Genomic DNA, 20228 nt, shown 5'->3' on the forward strand with positions numbered 1-20228 from the left:
GCAGATAAGGCAAGGCTGCCAGCCATATGTCCAAAGACAGATTCTGCCCCAGGCCTCCCTCTTTACTTAGGCTGCTGACCCTTAAACCTCCCACTCCCCAAATGAGCCTCTGTCTTCTCTAAAGGCTGAAGGCATTGAAGGAAGCTGGGGGGTTCCATTCTACCACCCAGCCTTTTCCTGTGAACCCCCAGCAAGAAGCACTGCTGCTGTCCAGGGTAGGTTTAGGCCCCAAGTCCATCCCCCTGGCCCAGCCTCCTCCAGAAGGAAGTTCTTAGTGGCCCTGTGCTAGGCTGGGGAGAAAACAGGCCTGTCTGTTGGGGGCTCTGAAAGGGAGCAGGTAGAAGGGTTGCCCAATCCCCTAGAGGTCACTGACCTTGCTCCCAGAGAAGCCCTGCCTTCCCAGCCATATCACACTAGGCAGGGCAATCTATTGTGGGTGGGGAGTAGGGGTTTTGCTCTTTCCTTCTCGCAGGCACACACATACATTGTGCACACCAGGTGAAGGCTGTGTACTCCACAATTCTCTCTACTTCCAGATTTGGGGGCCCTGCCCCCTCCATTAGTGAGGCCATAAGGAATGACTGAGGCGCTCTCCCCTTTAATCTGTAGAAGTAATTTCACGTTTGTCTGTTTGAAATAGAAGATGAAAGGCAGAGAACGAGCAGAGTGGAGCCCAGCACGGCGCTGCCTGCCCACCCTAGTCCTGGGGTTCAGAGGGGAGGAGAGCCAGGCACCTACAGGGCTAGGCAGGGTCAGCAGTGCAAAGGGGAACATCCTGACTGGGCTGCCAACCTGGGCCCTGCCTCAGCATCAGAGCTGCCACTAATAAATACAGAATAGGCCAGGGGCTCCTAATCCTTTGGGGGAGAACCAAGAGCCCAGTAAGTACCAGCCCCTAGGGGCTGGGACAAGTCCCTTGAACCCCTCATCTGTTAGCCTGGCCTGGTGTGGCCAGGCGCTGCTGTGTTCTCTTGATTCTCTGAAATGGCCACACACACTTTAAATGGGCCAATAAAAAGATACAATTTCTTTTGCCTCTGGACTCGAGACCCTCAAGGCTCTGTTGTGCAGTGCCTGTGAGGTTAAGTTCAGAGCATAAACTGACACACCAGGCTCTGGGAAATGGCCCGGTCTCTTCAAATAGCAGCCCAGCAGTACCATTGGAGCCCTGCTGGGGCTTTGATTTGGGAAAACAAACAGAAATGGCACCATGGGCCCTTTGTGGCCCCCACCCCAAGCCCAATTTAACTAGAAAACTCTAGCTCAACTGCTTTGGTGGAGAGAGAGACTGGCCTGACAATAGCCCCAAACTTTGGGGGGAGGGGGACAAAACAAGCTGTCTGTCTCCTCACCCCTCCTCCTGGGCTCCTTTTCTTACTACAAGTGTGTTCTTGTAAAAACGATTAGATTGCAATTTGTATAACGTGGTGACCCCCAAATTCAGACATTTCACCCCTTTTCTCTGTAAAGAATGTTAAGAATGCTTCTCAGCCTCTCACTGTGGGGGGCTGGGGGGTGCAGAGCCTTGGCTGTCACACACTTGTGTGGGAACAGGGCTCCCCCTCAGAGTCCTGGGCCAAGACAGGAGCAGGGGCCCAGTCTGTCACTATAGAGGGCCAGACAAAAAGTCCATTCCCTTCCAACTCTGGACAAAGCCTGAACCTCCAGGAGCCACTGAGGGCTGGGGGGCCTCCACACCCCAGCCTCCCTGAGCCTTATTCCAGCAATTCTCTCTCAACCCAGGGAAAGATAAAGACAGATGGGGCCGCCTGCCTGCGTGAGCCTGATGAATGAGACAGGCTGGGGAGGGGTAGCCTGAAGGAGACCCATTGCCCTGGCCTGGGCTGTGTGTTGCTTCTCCTGGGAGCCCCCAGTACCTGGGCAGGGAAAAGCAGAATATGGTCACAACCTTGAGTGGTTTCTTAAAAGAAATTCAAGTCCTCCTGGCCTAACTCACCCTGCCCTAGTGGTCTTGTTGCACATGAAGGTAGGAGAGAGGAACTGTTAACAGTCAGGGAGGAGGGAAATTTAAAACACTGGCATCCATCACTATCTTTGTGGGGACAGCTAACTACAGGTAGGTATTATCCCTGAACACCTGGATGATCCATCTGGGAGAGACCCTGAGTGCCACGTTAGAATCCAATGCTCTGTTTCACTCTTATCCCAGCCTGTACACGCCTACCCCAGCCATGCACCTGCCACAGACCTCCCATGCCAGAGCACTCCCAATCAGTGCTGGCTCCATCTCCCAGCCCACATGGAATACCGTTTTCCAGCCACGTTTAGCATACTGTGTTCCTGATGGCACTCCCTCTGGTGCTCATTCCCACTTCTGTTTGCATATAAGGACATCTCTTTGGCATGTGCTACCCTTAAATGCAGCAATAGATTTTGGTGAGAGTGGACGGAGGGTGACAGTTTACCTTCTTACATCTCGTTCTCCAGAGGACAAATGGCCTGAAGGTCTAATAGCTGTGCAGGTTACCTAGGAGCAGAGTAGCTACCACACAACAGCTCAGGTGAATTCTCATGTGTGTCCTGTATTATGGAGTGCCTCACACAGACCAGCTCATGTGACCCTTTAACCAGACCTATTAGGTGGCTTAACCCATTTTATTGATAAGCAAACTAAGGCTTAGAGGTTGCACGCCTAGTAAACAGCCAAGTCAAGTATGTACTCTCTGGAGTGCATGCTCTAGCCATCGTACTTCCCCTAGGGAATGTGCCTACCCTGTCTCAGTGCCCTCAATGTCCTCTGTTCAGCTGCCCAAGAACTTTGCCCCAACAGACACACACACCCAGGGCCACCTGCAAGTCTCACCTATGCTTTGCAGGACTGTCCACATCCCAGGTACCCCGAGGCTAGTCCTCCAGTGGGATAAGTGACAGAATCAAAGAAACATCCCAAACATTACAGTGAAGGAGTGGAAACTGGGGAAATTTCATTGGCCCCAGTCCCTTCAGGTGAGAAAGGGCCCTTCCAAGCACATAGCTTCTCACATGCATGTATGTGTGTGTGCACACACCCCAGTACCCACCACACACACATGTTCAGACACAATGGCTCAAAGGCCAGGCAGCCCGGCAGCCCACTTTGTACTGCTAACAAGGGGATCGTAATTACAGGAAGGGACAGCCGGGCAGATAAAAGGATACAAAATTTCAACATCTGTTGCCATAAAGGGATAAGGAGAAGTGAAACGCAAAGTATCAGTTTGGTGTCAGCAGGCAGAGAGCCAATTTCAAAGAGTTTAGGGAGACAGAGGAGACAAGAAAGAAAAAGGAAAGGGGGGAGAGAAAAAGAAATTACAGGGTTCCTTAAAGAGGTAAAGAAAAAAAAGAATGAAAAAAGCTGTCAGTAATACTTTCAAAGGAGAAGGCAGGTACTTAAAAGAAGGGCAATTCCAGTAATCAGCCTGACTGAAGGCCAGGTCCCTGCACAGGGAGGGGCATAGGGCCAGGGGCAAAGACAAAGTCACACCTGGGTGGTATATGCATAGATGGTACCCTCAAGAGCAGCCAGCCTGCCCATTGCCACCTTTAACAAGGTGCTCCTTGCCATTCCAAATGCCATCAGATGCCCCATATTAATGTCCTGTGCCCGTGCAGGAAGATCAAGATGGGTTCCCAGCTCAGAGAGGCAGTTGGTCAGGCCATACCTGTGAACAACCTGATGGCCTTATGAGTGTGCTAACAAGTTGAACAGTGGAAAAGGGCATAAATTCCAGGTATAGGTCAGCTCAAACAGGGCTTCATGATGGGGCACTGTTCAAACTGACATCTGAGCAGGTTTCCTTATGTGGAGTGTTCATGGAGTCGGCTTGAGCAAAGGCTCATCCAGGAAATAAAGAGTACCTGTTAGAATGGGTGGAAAGCCTATTCTGCCCCTACCCTTATTGAGAAGGAAGAGATTTAGGGGCTTTGAGATGGAAACGAAAGCATAATGGGAAACAGGATGGCCCTGGCCCAAAGAGAAGCAAGACACAGGGGATGTGCAAGAGGATGCTACATACATGGCAATGGTATCCAGATGAGGACTCAATGCTCTGAAGTAGCCAAGTACCAAAACCCCCTTGCCCTACTTCATAGTCCTCAGAATGACTTAGGGCTGTAGCTGGCCCCACTGTGATACCCTTCAGATCTGGAATCACAAGCCTCTTCATCTTTTTTTTTTAATATTTATTTTTTAGGTGTAGATGGACACAACACAATGCCTTTTATTTATTTATTTTTTTAATGTGGTGCTGAGGATCGAACCAGGGTCCTGCCCATGCTAGGGGAGCACTCTACCGATGAGCCATAATCCCAGCCCAAGCCTCTTCATCTTGAAGCTCACCTGCCCACAGGCAAGGAGGTATGTCCTGCTGTCAGCACCAATGCTAGATCCAGTTCAAATGCCCCTTGACAAAAAATGTAAACCCACAGCAAAAGCAAGTCAACAGGGGGCAAGGGATGCCTGGCTCATCAGACCCACACAGACCTTCTAGCCACTGACAAGTGTACCCACACAATCAACACCTAGCACCTTCCCTAGGGCCTACTCAAGGGCCCTGGTGAAATGCAAACAGACCACCAGGCCTCAAGGAACTTTGGCATAGGGTCTGACAGGACCACAGGGCCAAGCTGGGGCTATTTCAGTGGTTGGCTGTCACCAGAGTCTACCAAGATGGAGGTGTAGGAGTTACTGGCAATTAAGGGTTGAAAACTAGTCTTGAAGACCATTGACCATCAAAAACAGGAACCTCCAGCAGCATCTCAAGGTTGGGTAAAGGACTTCATTTTTCTTACCTAGACAGGTTAGAAATTCCTTGTCCTCAGGCCCTACTCCATAGAGCTCAGCTTTAGAAAGGGAAAGGGGGACAGCCAGGCCTCTTGCCACCTACACAATGACTGTGTGCTCCTCCACCCCACCCTGCTTAGTCCATGTGGAAAATAGTCCCTAGAGGTTTTGATGGAATAAAGGGCCAGGGGAGCTAGGAGGACACTGAAAGGAGTCTCCAGTCACTCAGTGTGTAGGCTGCCCGAGGATGGGTACCTGAGAGATGCACAGGTGTGAGCTATGGTTCCACAGATGGGAATACAGGATGCCTGCCCCTTAAAAGGTGTCCCAGCCCCCACCATCCTGAGGGCAGCCTAGATGCTCAGAGTACAACTGCCCCTGCAGGATGCCCCCTCCACTCAAGTCACAGCACACACATGAAAGAAAATCCAGGAGCTACTCAGGTTTCAGTGGTGACAGGTTAAAAGCAAAAAATCCAGCCAGAGCAGCACACCACCACCCGAGTACTGCAGGCAATGCTGCTCCACCTTGCAGGTCGCCTGTCAGTCAGGCTTTGGTGTTATTGAAAGATCAAACTGGGTCCTGCCTGGTCATTACCTTAATCCTATTTTCTACATGGCTTTATTATCTGCTTGGGCTTCTCTGGGAAACACAGCTCTGGAGAGTCATCCTGTCCATCCATTTCCTCCCACGGAAAGTAGGCACCTGCACCAGGGCATCTCTCCTCACTCCCTCAACCCCCACTGAGGATAGGAAAGATGTTTATACAAGTCCCAGTTCCTCCCAGAGGTGAGAAGGAGAGTCTTGGGGACTGGAGAGAAGGCAGTGTCAAGTGATGCCCAGGGGAGTCATGCCACATGCAGGACCTACAGGCCAGCCAGGGGATGGAGTGGCTGAATCTTATCTGACTCCAGTAAGAATCAAGGCTGCAGCTATCTTGTGCCCATTTTCATTTGGGTTCATTCTGGATGCAGTAATGACCCAGTGTTTGTGGCTGGTGAGGTCTAAGGAGAATGACATTCGAAGAGTTGGTGCTTTAGAACTCCATCCTGACCATAAGTCCCCCTCAAGGTAACCAGGCAGCTCAAAGACAAGCCAATCTTCAAGATGATGCTGGGCCATGGTGGTATACCCAGCTCGCACTGCCCAGTTGTATGCCATCCTACACACAGGCAAGTGATGATGCTAAGCCTAAAAACTCAGTGACATGACTAAATGAAGCTGGCTTTTGACAGAAGTGCTCATCTGTGACCCACAGCCTTCCTGGAAAGAGCTTTCTTTTTGTGCCACAAGGTCAGCAGTTTTCTTTTCTCTTCCACTGGTCACAATGTCACAGTATTTTGAGGATTAAAAAGCTAGGCCTCCACAAACTCCAGGGTACTAGTGTGGAAACAGCTGTGGGTGGGGAGGAGGCGGGAAGGAGGACAGAGCTTGCACTGGTTGAGTGTCCCTGAGGTGGGGCACTTTTTTACAATAACTTTGTTCATATTCGTTCTGTTAGGTAGGGATAATTATTTCCCATTTTTTAAAGTTCCCACTGTGGAAACTGAAGCCCAGAGCAGCTCAAGATCACAGACCTAGTAGAGTAGTTCTGGAAAACAGCTCTGGCCACACAGCAAAGCTCCCTACAGAGCTCCTCACAGCTTCCAGGCCCATGGCCTGGTCCTGGCGTGCTTCTTCCCACTAGGGAGGGCTCCTCCTAGCTCAGCTCCTTTTAGAAGCAAGAAGGACCAGGAGTGGCAAGAGCTCAGTAGTAAACTCATGGGAACAAGTTTCACAGGCTGCAGGATGCCAACATCTCAGAGGTCTGAGACCCAAGTTTTAGCTAGGCTGGTAATGGTACAACATGACCATTGGCTACACAAACAAAAGTAGATCTAAAATGAGGGAGGTGATAGCACCTGCACTCACCAACCACATCTGGTCTGCTCAGTACTCAGAGGGATAAAAGCGGTCCTAGAGCCAGTGTGATCCCCACACTATTCCAGCTATTCCTCAGACTTGTTCTTATTCACCACACAATGACTCTGAGTCACACCTGCCCTCCTCCCTTGTGTTGCCAGGGTGTAGGGGAAGCTGGCTCTTCCCCTTGCCAGGGTGTGGTTGTGGTTTATAGTGAGCACTGGAACACAATTTTGGCTACTAAATGTGAGAAGTCTGCTCAGGGGGTCCTAGCAAAAGCTTCTTCATCGTAAAAAGGGGCCCAGGCAGGGATGTGTCTTCTTTCCGTCTTCCCTTTGAGTGTTGCCTTATGAGTTAGTGCAGCTGCTCTAAACAAATCTGAAAGCAGGGGCAAAAGCCACTGTGACCAGGGCAGCATAGTAGAAATATTGTCCTTTGTGGTCTCAAACTACTGAACTCATCAACCCTGGAACCACCCAACCACCCAACTTCTGCTCCTTGTCATCTAAGATCATAATAATTCCACTATTGCTTGAGCCATTTTAAATTAGGTCTTTGTTACTTATAATACTATGGCTAATTGTTCTACTGTGTCCAAAAGGAAAACCTGAAGAACCTAGATTTTTTTTCTTCCGAAAAAGAGGACCCTGGAAGAGCAGAACCAATTCAGACATCTACAGCCTATCCTACAAGGGAGAGATTCAGCTGCTGCTTGTCTAGGATCACAGCTCTAGGAAGCAAATGGCCTTAATGAGGGGTAAGCATCCTAACACCCAGGGCAACCTGGAGATGCAGTGTTCTGTTTGGGGATGTACTCAGTTTTCCATCCCTGTTCTTGGATGACTATTAGAAGAGGATGTTATAGGAAAAACCATTTTTAATTAAAATATTTTGTATTACAAAAAAACTTTTGGAAAGATTAATAACAGAATGGACTTTTCAGAAAGAAGACCTTATGAACACTTCCCTAGGGAAGTGGAGAGAAAAGGAGAAGACAAAACTAGATCAACCAGAGGAGGAGACTGGCAAGAAACACACCTTCACTGCTACTGTAAATTTTGGCATTTAAAATTCAGGGTTAAAGCTACATAGCCAGCCTCGGTGTCTATCAACTAATGAATGGATAAAAAAAAAAAAATGAAATTGGGCTGGGGAGGGCTGGGGAGGGCTGGGGATGTGGCTCAAGCGGTAGCGCGCTCGCCTGGCATGCGTGCGGCCCGGGTTCGATCCTCAGCACCACATACAAACAAAGATGTTGTGTCCGCCGAAAACTAAAAAATAAATAATATTCTCTCTTTCTCTCTCTCTCTCTCTCTCTTTCTCTCTCTCTCTCTCTCTTAAAAAAAAAAAGAAAATGAAATTATGTCATTTAAAGGAAAATGGATGGAATTGAGAATATTTGGTTAAGTGAAATAAATAGGGTCATGTGTTTTATCTCATATGTGGAAGCTAGAGAGGAAAAAGGAAAAGGAGATTTCATGAAATTTCATGAAAACTGAAAGAAGATCAGTAGAGTACAGGAAAGGGACCAGGAGGAGAGAGGAGGGAAGGGAAAAGGGAAATACTGGGAATGATATTGGCCAAATTATTGTTACACTGTGTGCATGTAAGAATGTGTAGCAACAAATCCCACCATTATGTACAACCATAATGTACCAATAAAAATTGTGGGGGAAAAAAAATTCAGGGCTAACTGAAAAGTCTTTAGACTTAAAGGTATAATCAATAAGGAAAAAAAGTCAATAATTTGGACTGGATCAAAATTTAAAACCTGTTCTGCAGAAATGCATTAAACTACACATTAAGTTATAGATTAGAAGAAGATATTTGCAAAGCACTAATTTGCAAAGAACTAATGTCTAGAATATATAAAGAATGAGCAAAAGTCATCAGTAAAAAAAAGCAAACAACCCAGTGGGCCAAGACATGGTCAGATATTTTGCTAATAAGCAGAACATGCAAATAGCAAATATACATATGGAAATATGTTCAATATCATCAGCTACTAGCAAAACTGCAGTTAAAACCAAGATAAGCCAGGTGTGGTAGTGCACACTTATGATCCCAGTAGCTTGGAGGCTGAGGCAGGAGGGTCATGAGTTCAAAGCCAGCCTCAGCAAAATGAGGCTCTGTCTCTAAATAAAATATAAAATAGGACTGGGGATGTGGCTCAATGGTTGAGTTCCCCTGAGTTCAATTCCCAGTACCCTCCCCAAATAAAAACCAGGATAAGATACCTATTGTACAACAGCTAAATAAAAAATAATGACAATATCAAATGCTGGTAAAAATGTAAAGAATCTCTCATACATTGCTGGTAGAAATGTAAAATGATATTGATACTCTGAAAAAGTTGAACAGAAAAAAACTTAACATACACTTATCAAACAACCTAGCACATTTATCCCAGAGAAATGAAAATATACACCCACAAAACTGGAAATCCACATGTAGCAAAATGAAATTAAACCCCTTTCTATTACCCTGCACAAAATTAAACTCGAAGTGGCTCAAGGACCTAGGCATTAGACCAGAGACCCCGCACCTATGAGAAGAAAAAGTAGGTGCAAATCACATCATGTCGGCTTAGGAATGGAATTCCTCAATAAGACTCCTAAAGTGTAAGATGTAAAATTAAGAATCAATAAATGGGATGGTATCAAACTAAAAAGGTTCTTCACAGCAAACAATCAAGAACATGAAGAGAAAGCCTAGAGAATGGGAGAAAATATTTGCCATCTGCACCTCAGAGCATTAGTCTCCAGGATATACAAAGAACTCAAAAAACTTAACATCAAAAAACAAACAAACAAACAAAAAAAACCCCACAAATAACCCAATCAATAAATGGGCAAAGGAACTGCACAGACACTTCACAGGACAAGAAATACTACTGGTCAACAAATATGTGAAAAAATGTTCAACATTTCTAGCAATTAGAGAAATGCAAATTAATGCACCAAGATTTCGTCTCACTCCAGTAAGAATGGCAATTATCTGGGCTGGGGATGTGGCTCAAGTGGTAGCACGCTCACAAGGCATGCGTGAGGCACTGGGTTCAATTCTCAGCACCATGTAAAAAATTAAAAAAAAAATAAAGATGCTGTGTCCACCTAAAACTAAAAAATAAGTATTAAGAGAAAAAGAATGGCAATTATCAAGAATACAAGTAACAATAACTGTTGGTGAGGATGTGGGGGAAAAGGTACACTCATACTCTGCTGATGGGACTGCAAATCAGTGTAACCACTTTGGAAAGCAATATGGAGATTTCTTAGAAAACTTGGAATAGAACCACCATTTGATCCAGTTATCCCACTCCTCAGCACATACCCAAAGGACTTAAAGTCAGCATACTCTAGTGATGTGGCCACATCAATGTTTAAACAACTCAGTTCACAATAGCTAAGATATGGAACCAACCTAGGTGCCCTTCAACAGATGAGTGGATAAAGAAACAATGGTATAAATACACAATGGACTATTACTCAGCCATAAAGAAGAAGGAAACTATGGCATTTGTAGGATGGAACTGGAGAGCATCATGCTAAGTGAAATGAGTCAATCCCAAAAAAACCAAGGCCAAATATCCTCTCTGATATGATGATGCTAATACACAATAAGAGGCAGGGGAGAGAAGAATAGAAGTTCATTGTATTAGACAAAGGGGAAATGAAGGGAAGGGGTGGGGGAAGGGAATAGGAAAGACAGTAGAATGAATCAGACATAACTTTGCTATGTTCATATATGAATACCTGACCAGTGTAACTCCATATCCTGTACAACCACAAGAATGGGAAATTATACTCCATAAATTTATAATAAGTACAAATACATTCTACTGTCATGTGTAACTAAAAAGAATTTAAAAATTTTTAAAAACGTGCATCTAGGGCTGAGGATGTGGCTCAAGCGGTAGTGCGCTCCCCTGGCACGTGTGTGGCCTGGGTTCGATCCTCAGCACCCCATACAAACAAAGATGTTGTATCCGCCGAAAGCTAAAAAAAAAATTTAAAAATTTTCTCTCTTTAAAAAAAATGTGCATCCACATAAAAACCTATACACATTATGTTTTTTAAAATTTTTAATTTAATTTTATTTAATTTTATTTATTTTTTTTTAAAGAGAGAGAATTTTTAATATTTATTTTTTAGTTCTCGGTATGTGGTGCTAAGGATCGAACCCGGGCCGCACGCATGCCAGGCGAGCGTGCTACCGCTTGAGCCACATCCCCAGCCCCCATGTTTTTTTTTTTTAATTTTTTAATATTTATTTTTTAGTTTTCGGTGGACACAACATCTTTATTATTTTATTTTTATGTGGTGCTAAGGATCGAACCCAGCGCCCCGTGCATGCCAGGCAAGCGCGTTACCGCTTGAGCCACATCCCTAGCCCCATGTTCTTAACAGCTTTATCTGCAATAGTCAAAAAATTGAAAACAACCTAGGTGCACTTCAAAGGATTGATGTTCTTTAATGGAGAAAGAAACTTGGGTGCATCCACACCATGGAACACTACTCAGAAAAAAAGAGGAAATAAGCTACTGAAAGTGTGCTGAATTTTTTAAAGAACCAGTCACAAAAGGTAACATACTGTGTGATTCCATTTATGTAACATCTTCAAAATGACAAAATTAGATGGAGAACACAGAAGTGGTTGCCAGGAGTTACAGACAAGAGGGAATGGTATAACTGTGAAGGGGTGGATGAGGGATGTTTGTGCTAATGGAACAGATAGTTCTGTATATTGATTGTGGAAGTGAGCACATGAATCTTCACATGTAATAAACTGCATAGAATTACACATACATTCACAATTGAAATAAAGGACAGTGGATTGCATCCATGCAATTCCCTAGTTTTGACATTATACTATATTATGTAAGATGTTAATGAGTATTTAAGTTACCTTTGTAACTCTATGCATATATAATTATTTCAAAATAAAAGTTTTTTTTTTAATAACAGAATGTTAGATAATCAGATGGGACAGTGTCAAGCCTACCAAAGCAAGGAATAAAACCTAGATGTATTTTAATTGTTCTGTATAATTGTTTTTATAGGTTCTATAAACCACCTCCACAATTTCTTTTACAAAAATCACCTGAGGATAAATGGGATTTTATATAGTTATGTAGCCAGTAACTCCTAAGAGAGGATATCATAATTCCAAATTGTTATCACAAATTCCATATGAAATTATTTCCTTGTTACAAATTACTTCAAAATTCTCCTCAATCTAACCCCAAATGACTCCACATCAGAAGGCACCACCATGGAGGTTGCCAGTAGGTTTCAGGCCAGAATCTTCCCTAGCCTCCTCCCCAGGACCACTTGGCAAACTGAGGCAGGGCTGGCTCTGCTAGCTCTTTCCTTTGCCTCCCCAGTTATTCCCACTGGATGCCATGGTGGGCTCAGGAATCTTACCTGTTGAGGTCCCAGATTCTTAGGGGTGAGAAGTGCCCACAACAAGCTGTCCCTGTCACAAAAGAGCTGCCAAACAAAAAGAGAACAGAGTTAGATCTGGCTTGTCAGAACTTGTGTCGAAAATGGCCACACAGTGGAAAATGCAGGGCTTATTTCCTAGGTGGAGTTAATCCAGAATGAAAAGCAGTTGAGAGTGATCAGAGCAATCATGGGAAGACAGCTTGGAAGGGGAGGGCTGCAGACTCCCAGGGTTGCCTGGACAGAGGACCTTTGGGTTCAATCATAGCTGAGGGGCTGGGGTTGTGGCTCAGCTGTAGAGTGCTTGCCTAGCATGTGGGAGGCCCTGGGTTCAATCTTTAGCACCACATAAAAGTGAAAAAATAAAGTAAAAGTATAAAAAAAAAATCATGGATGAGCCTACTACTCACACTGGGTTGAGTGGTCTCTGCCCACCATAAAACAGACCTCTAGATTCCATTCTGGGCCCAAGGGAGCAAGCCTGTCAGGCTGCAGTTGTATGAACACAAGAGCACAATGCCACAGCCCAGAAAAGGCCTCGTGGGGGGCTGGGGATATAGCTCAGTTGGTAGAGTACTTGCCTTGCATGCACAAGACCCTGGGTTCGATTCCCAGCACCACCAAAAAAAAAAAAAGCCTCGTGGGAACACACAATTGGAGGCTAGTAGGTGATGCCCTAGTTAGAGGCAGGGGTGACTGGAGTATTCCTGAATGGTTTAAGAACTGAGGGACCCTGGCAATATGGAATAAGCACAGGGCAGGTATAAAGGTATCAAACTGAGAAAAGGACAAAGAGGAAAGGTAAGTAAATCCCACAGATAAGTTTATGCTAATACACAGGCTGGACACCTGAGGGATCAGGTGGTCAGGGGAGTGGGATGGGAGTCAGGAAAAGTCCTCCAAAGGTTCTGTCCAAAGCTGCCAAGATGCAGGTGAGAAGTATGCTGGCCATGTTTTTCTAAGTGTCTCTTAAACCCCTAAAGACTCAACGTATAATCTGCATAGTTTTATTTTAAGCGGAGACATGAACTGTGTGGGAAGGGTCAATGTAATAAGCCAGGCTATCCATAGTGCTAGGACTAGAACTTGAACCTATGAGCTAGACCAGTCCTTTGTTTGAGAATTTGGCAGCAGCAACACACAAGGGATGGGGAGTTGCCTTCAGGAAACCTAGGCTTGAAAATCTAAGGCCAAACAGGAAAATTAAAAGCAATTGTGTCATTCAGGGGCCCTGGGGCAGTGATGGGCCATGTCTCTACATGTCTTATATGGGGCAAGAGAGACTGGATATACTAATGACACGTTGGCAATGTGAGGCAGGAGCCCATCTGCCCAGTCCAGCACCTGTGCTCTACTCCCAGGCCTGTCAGTGAGAAATGGATTTCTACAGGGAGGACTCTCAAGAAACCAGTGGCTTGGGCTGGACTGGGAAGCTGACTGCTGTTGCTGATAAGGGAGATGTTAGGGCAGGCATTAGCAAAGCTGCTGATTTACCATCCAAATTGCAGGGTGGTGTGGCTTGTCAGTCTCAAGCTGATAACAAAGCCATATGAGACACCCTGGGGCCCTTGTGCCTCAAATCAAGACTTTCTCCAGGGACATGCTCCATCATCCCAGCTTCCTCTTCACCTACAGGATTGCCAGCAGCCACTATACTGTAGAGCAGCAGTGCCAAAACAGCCACTCCTGCCATGCCCCAAGCAAATCCCAGGCTAGGAAGCATCCACTGGACACTGAAGATCCAAACTACAAAATCAGGAGGTGTGGCCCTCACCTCCCTCCCACCACACTTTTCTCTTTAGGGTAATCCATTAATAATTGGTAAAGCCAATTACCTTAAGTTGGAAACATAATAGCCACTTGGAAATCATTGGAGCGGGCAATTGGGTTCTCCAAACTTTTGAGGAGTGGGGGCCAGGTGGAGGGCGCCAATGCAGACAGACATCTTAAGGAGGCCTACAGCAGGCCTCTGGTTAGCTACAGGCCTAAATTAGTGTCAAGGTAAGTCAATGTGGGGGGGGGGGGAGAGTGTAGAACTTTAATCCTTGCCACACCCACAAATCTGACCTCTCAGCAGGCAGAGTGGGGGTGGGATGGGGATACCATACCCCTTCCCAGGGATTCCTGTCCTATACTCACCCATATCTACCCATAACCATCAGCCACTAAGAGAAGAGCCCCTCACCTTCATATCCTATGAAAGGCTTTCTTAATTACCTGGTCATGATACCTATTACCGTTTCTCTCTAAAGGCTATCCTTTCCTCTTGCCTAGCTACTGTGAAACAGGAAGGGAGATAAAGAAGAGTGTTTTCAAGGGACTTATGAAGACTTAAGAGTTTAATGAAATATAACACTCGGTAAAAAAAAAAAAAAAAAAAAAAAAAAACCTATGTGAGCAACAGTTTAGCATACCTTGAGCCAGATCCTGCTGGGGACACCAAGACTCACATCCAAACCAGGGACTGCCTGGGGCACTAAGGGTCAGACTGCCTGTAGACACAATCCTGCACACCTAGAATTATTTCCCACTACTTGTGGCCATGCTTGCTCCCCACCCCACTCCCCAGTTCCTACAGTCATTAGGAAGAATGAAGTAAAAGCCACAGAGCAGCGAGATTCAAAATCAGATGATAAAAAAGGGTGAGCTCAAGTGCAGTGTCCCAGAGTTTGCAACAGACACGTGAGGCAGAAGAAGGGAAGGGATTCACTACTTGGGCAAACCCAAAAGATGTTTCACATCCCAGTGAGCCCATGAGATACAAGTCATTATTCCCATTGTAGAGAAAGGGAAATGAAGCAACAGCCCAGCTTCAGGGAACACGCCAGGATTCTGTGGTTATACATGGGACCTGCTGCATACACGGTTGGCACCCTCCATACTGTCCAGAAAGGGTACTTTGAAAGGGGCTATGGGTGGGGTTTGTTCCTCACGGATGGCTCCATCACCCTCAGTTCTCTAAGCTCCACAGCCCTTGTGCCCAATGTAACACCGTGGTCTGGTCTCCTGCACCCTTGGCATCTACCTGACATCAGCACCTATTCTCTCCACATCCTTTACTGTGCTGGGCCTATATACTAAGCACGTCAACGGTTCAATAAATCTGTAGAACTACAAAATGAAAACACATGTCATTCCTTCTATGGCTCCTCCTAAGGAACTGTCATGTGTACTTCAGTGCTCAGCAGTACATGACCCAGAGGAGGAACTTCACACAAATCTGTGGAATTGCACAGAAAGGGCCTTCCAAGGCCAAAAGCCAACATAGCTCAAGAAGTCAGTCATGTGGGCTGAGAAGGTAGTTCCACTGCTGCCTTTTTATTTATTTTTTATATTTTGTTTTTCAGTTGTGGTTGGACACAATATTTTTATTTTATTTTTATGTGGTGCTAAGGATAGAACCCAGCACCCCACATGTGCTAGGCGAGCGCTCTACCGCTGAGCCACAACCCCAGCCCCTGCCTTTTTTTTTTTGGTGGTACTGGAGATTGAACTCAGGACCTTGCAAATGCTTGGCAAGGATTCTACCACTGAGCTACATCCCGCAGTCCTTTTTACTTTGAGACAGGGTCTCCAAGTTGTCCAGGCTGGCCTCAAATTTGTGATCCTTCTGCTTAAGTCTCCAGTGTATCTGGGATCACGGGCATTACCCTGGGCCCAGCTCCCTTTTTTTTTTTTTTTTTTTTTTTTTGTGGTGCTAGGGATTGAACCCAGGGTCTTGGGCATGGGAGTCAAGCACTCTATCAATTGAGCTATATCCCCAGGACCAGCTCCTTCTACTTCTTGAAGGAATACCCCCAAATCACCAAATACTGAAATCTGAATGACACCTGACTGTTACACATGGTTGTGAGAGAAATCCCTCATAAGAACCTCAAAAGAATTACTAACAGTATCTAAAACCATACATGTATGGATGTCAACACACATTCATACATGCTCACGCAAATACAGGCACTCTCTTAGCTAGATGGTCCAAAAGTCATTCCTTTTTGGACCAGAAATTCCTTACCTAAAGCCAGTTTTCTACAATTTCTCATCCTGTCACAGATCTTCTCCAGATTTTCAACCTACTGTACTTGTCCCCTAGCTCAAGCTCAGGTGAGCCTGGCATCACAGATGCTATCACAGCCCAAGAAGTAGACACAGAAGTCCTCACATCAAGAAAGACACCAGGACAATTAGGGATTCTGTATATAAGTTGAAGAACAGATGATAACAAGACACTAAAAGAGGAAGAGGAAGGTGAGAGGGAAAGTAAAATGAGTTGGGCATGGACAGACTAAAAGGAAAGTAGACTGTCACTATTTTTGCATCAGTTTAGGCTGTTTTAACAACACTAGTACAATCAGCCCTGCATATCTATGGGTTCTGCCTCCATGAATTCAACCAACCATTGGTCAAAAACATTCAGAAAAAAAAAAAAAGATTGCATCTTTACAGAGCATGGCTTTCTTTTCCTCAACAATACTATGTGAGCTAGGGATGTAGCTCAGTTGGTAGAGTGCTTGCCTTGCATGCATTAGGCTCTGGGTTCAATCCCTAGCACCACAAACATACACATACAAAAAAAAAAAAACACAATATAACAACTATTTACATAACACTTACATTAGGAAATAATCTAAAACTGATTTAAAAGTATATGGGAGCCTGGTGCAGTGGTACTCACCTGTAATCCCAGAAAGTCAGGAAGCTAGGGCAGGAGGATCACAAGCTCAAAACCAGCCTCAGCAATTTAGCAAGACCCTAAGCAACTTAGAACATGTCTCAAAAAATAAAAAGAGCTGGGGACGTGGCTCAGTGAGAAAGTGCCCCTGGGTTCAACCCCACTACCAAAATAAATAAATAAGGTACATGGGAGGATGTACATGGGTCACATCCAAGTACTATGTCATTTTATATAAGGAACTTAAACATCTGCAGATTTGGGCACTGATGGGGGGTTAGTGTCTTGGAATCAATCTCCCAAGATACTGATGATGACTAATTTATGGAGCACCTACTATTTTCAGGCACTGAGTGTTTCAAAAACATTATTCTACTTAATCCTCATAACATTCATTTTACAGATGAGGAAACTGAAGCTTAGAGAGGTAATGTAAATTGCTCTAGCTCACACAAGTAGTGACCAGTAGGACTGAAATTGGACTCTGGCCAGTCTGGATTCTAGAGCTCAAGCTTTCATATCACCACTTACCACACTTATCTGGGCTACAATTCAAGTTAGTCTTGTTTGTGTCCCAACATTATATTGTGCATAATGCCTAATATATTGAAAACTCAAATGCTTATTGAATGAATGAAGCAACAAACAAACAAATGATTTCACCTGAAGAAGAAAGAAGAGCCTGGCTTGGAGACACAGTGGCAGAAGTGGTGTGATCAGCGGCTGTGCCCGTGGCTGGCCTGGAGCCGCCCAGCTGGCCCAGGCCCCAGCAGCCTCTGAGCCTGGGCTGACACACTTTGGCAAGGGAGGCCACCAGAGCTGTCACATCATTCACCAACATGCCCATCAAGTGTATTCAGTTCTCTTCAACCCGCATTGGCATTTTAATTACTGTTGGGTAAACTAATTTGTACAAATGAAGGCCAGGCTGCCTAATAGAATATGCAAGCTCTCTGACCTCTGACAGGCACTGACACGAGATACAAAGGCAGCAGAGGAAGGCTTTTTATCTGAGCCTTATTACTCTCTATTACTCCAATTAGTCAGGCTCCACTGCTCCTAATTGGAGGAAAAATTGCAATTAAATCAATTTTTGATGGGCTGCAAGTGGGCTCCTGAACCGCCCTGCTTGTGAAACACTGATATTATAGCAGCAAAGGTCACAGGCCTCATCGGCACCTGGGGGCCCCCCCGATTTCCCTTGGCCCCCTCCTTAAATACCTCAAGAAAACCCCTGCCCCTCTATCAGCTTGGCCAGCAAGGGTGGAAAGGAGGGAGTCATTAGAACATGTCAGGTCTCATTGCTGCTGCCACCATCTGCTAACCTCTGTCGCTGACATCATTACAGCGGGTAAGTCCCGAAGCATGAATACAGTGCGAAGGTCACACAAACTGGCGAGGGGAAGCCAGGGCAGTGGCTGCAGTGACAGCACAGTGAGGGAGGGACCAGTGGAGGGGGAGCAAGAGGTCAAGAGAAGTCAGGAAGAGGAAAGATAGAGGCGGGAGCAGGTGAAAGTACGAGAAAGCTAGTGTCTGAGATTCAGGCCCACAGGGTACCTTAGGCACCCAGGAGGAAGGAAACAAATGTGCATTGGGAGGGGAAAAAGAGACAAAGAAATCTTGTTTTTCTCACACAAACACCCCCACCTTGCAGCCAGGGGGACATCCTCCCTGAATGCATCCACAGACCTGGTGATGGGGGCCCAGAGCATGCAAATAGGGCCCACTGTCCACAGCGGCATGTAGAGGAAGAGGGGGGATTCCAAGAGCTAAATATAACTTTGTTCATCAAACTAAAGGACAGTAAGACCAACAGGCCTGTCTGAAGCTTGAATGAGTAAACTTTAAGACAAACAGAATCCCCATTTCACACACAACTGGCATACAATTACCTCAAAGACAGGGTGCAGGCAGAAAATATACATTCAGTTTAGCCAACTTCATGGATGACTGGGCCACAGTCAGGTAATTGGGGAAGGAGGAAATCCCTTGCCTTCAAGGGGCCAAGACCAAAAACATGGAAGATAAACAATGATTCTTCTACTCAACAGAATATTATAAGGTCATTTAAAATGATGTTCCCGGGCTGGGATTGTTGCTCAGCAGTAGAGTGCTCGCCTAGCGAGTGTAAGGCCCTGGGTTCGATCCTCAGCATCACATAAAAATAAATAAATAAAACAAAGGTAGTGTGTGCAACTACAACTAAAAAATAAATAAATATTAAAAATAAAATGATGTTCCCAGTGATTACAGGCAAGGTAATTATGATGTAATAATATAAGAGAAAAAAGCAGGGTCCAAACTGCTTTATTACAACTATTTTTAAAAAACAGTTTGTTCAGTCATGTGTAGTGGTATACACCTGTAATCCCAGAGATGAGAGCCTGAGGCAGGAGGATCACAAGTTCAAGACCAGCCTCAGCAACTTAGCAAGGCAATTTAGACCCTGTTTCAAAATTTAAAAATTAAAAGTGCTGGTGATATGGCTCAGTGGTAAAGCACCCCTAGGTTCAATACCCAGTATTAAAAAGCAAAAAAAAGGGGCTGGGGATGTGGCTCAAGTGGTAGCGCGCTCGCCTGGCATGTGTGCGGCCCGGGTTCGATCCTCAGCACCACATACAGACAAAGATGCTGTGTCCGCCAAATACTGAAAAATAAATATTAAAGTTCTCTCTCTCTCTCCCTCTTTCTCACTCTCTCTCACTCTTACTTAAAAAAAATAAAATAAAATAAAATAAAAAGCAAAAAAAAAAAAAAACAACACCCTGTGCATAGAAAAGGAAAGAGTGGGAGAAAACACTAAAATGCTTAAAGTAATTGTGTTAGGGCAAAAAAGTGATAAGTAATTCTTTCCTCTTTTTTCTTTTCCAAATCTTATCTTTAATGAGTATTCTGTACTGATTTTTAAAGAGAAAAACACATTATTTACATTTTGTAAGAGAAAACACAATGTAGTAAACACTCCTGTCGTAATTCAGGGCCCTCAAGAGCAGGCAGACTAGATAATGAGCTGCCTGCTAGAGCCAGTGTCAGCAACGTCCACCCTGACACACCTTGGGCTGAAGCAGTACCCAAGGTCAGGTCAGGAAGCCCCTGATCAGAAGGCAGGAACTCCGCTGGCCTCTCCTCTCAACGTGGCCCTGGCTGGCAGGGAGCAAGACTGACTCCTGATGTCTACAGTTGGGAAGCCCTGAACCACCTCTCTGTTTAGTTACACACACAGGCCTCAGACCTCTCTCAGGCCAAGACCATCAAGGACAGAATGGTACAAGAGGATTCCTAGAAGATTAGGCCTGGATAGAATTGCTGGAGCTCCTGCTGCTTTACTCCTCACCCCACTGTAATTCTAACAAGGCAGGCCCAATAAAGGGCCCCAGGGAGGATGTGATCCCACAGCTGGGAAGTGCCTACAGGGAGACCAATGGTAAAG

General features: G+C 45.3%; 2 protein-coding genes across 6 annotated transcripts in view; one reads left to right on the forward strand and one right to left on the reverse strand.

The window, feature by feature from the left end:
* The window catches only part of Dpcd (deleted in primary ciliary dyskinesia homolog (mouse)), a 33543-nt gene extending 25732 nt beyond the window's left edge, over positions 1 to 7811 (forward strand). The window contains exons 7-8 of one of the 5 annotated variants that reach the window (XR_013343643.1): positions 4194 to 4357; positions 7287 to 7352. Coding sequence is in view for 4 of the 5 variants with exons in the window: in XM_026407885.2 (XP_026263670.2) it covers positions 7287 to 7436 (150 nt within the window). In the remaining variant the exon portion in view is untranslated. Of the gene's footprint in view, positions 1 to 4193; positions 4358 to 7286 lie in introns of all 5 variants that reach the window. The other 4 variants (XM_026407885.2, XM_026407887.2, XM_026407884.2 and 1 more) reach the window with 4 other exon arrangements.
* The window catches only part of Fbxw4 (F-box and WD repeat domain containing 4), an 89916-nt gene that overhangs the window by 2818 nt on the left and 66870 nt on the right, over positions 1 to 20228 (reverse strand). The window contains exon 6 of the mRNA XM_026407883.2: positions 12112 to 12177. Coding sequence (XP_026263668.1) covers positions 12112 to 12177 — 66 coding nt within the window. The remainder of the gene's footprint in view (positions 1 to 12111; positions 12178 to 20228) is intronic.

Source organism: Urocitellus parryii, chromosome 5, assembly GCF_045843805.1.
Source record: "Urocitellus parryii isolate mUroPar1 chromosome 5, mUroPar1.hap1, whole genome shotgun sequence".
In the NCBI taxonomy this organism is placed as follows: domain Eukaryota; kingdom Metazoa; phylum Chordata; class Mammalia; order Rodentia; family Sciuridae; genus Urocitellus; species Urocitellus parryii.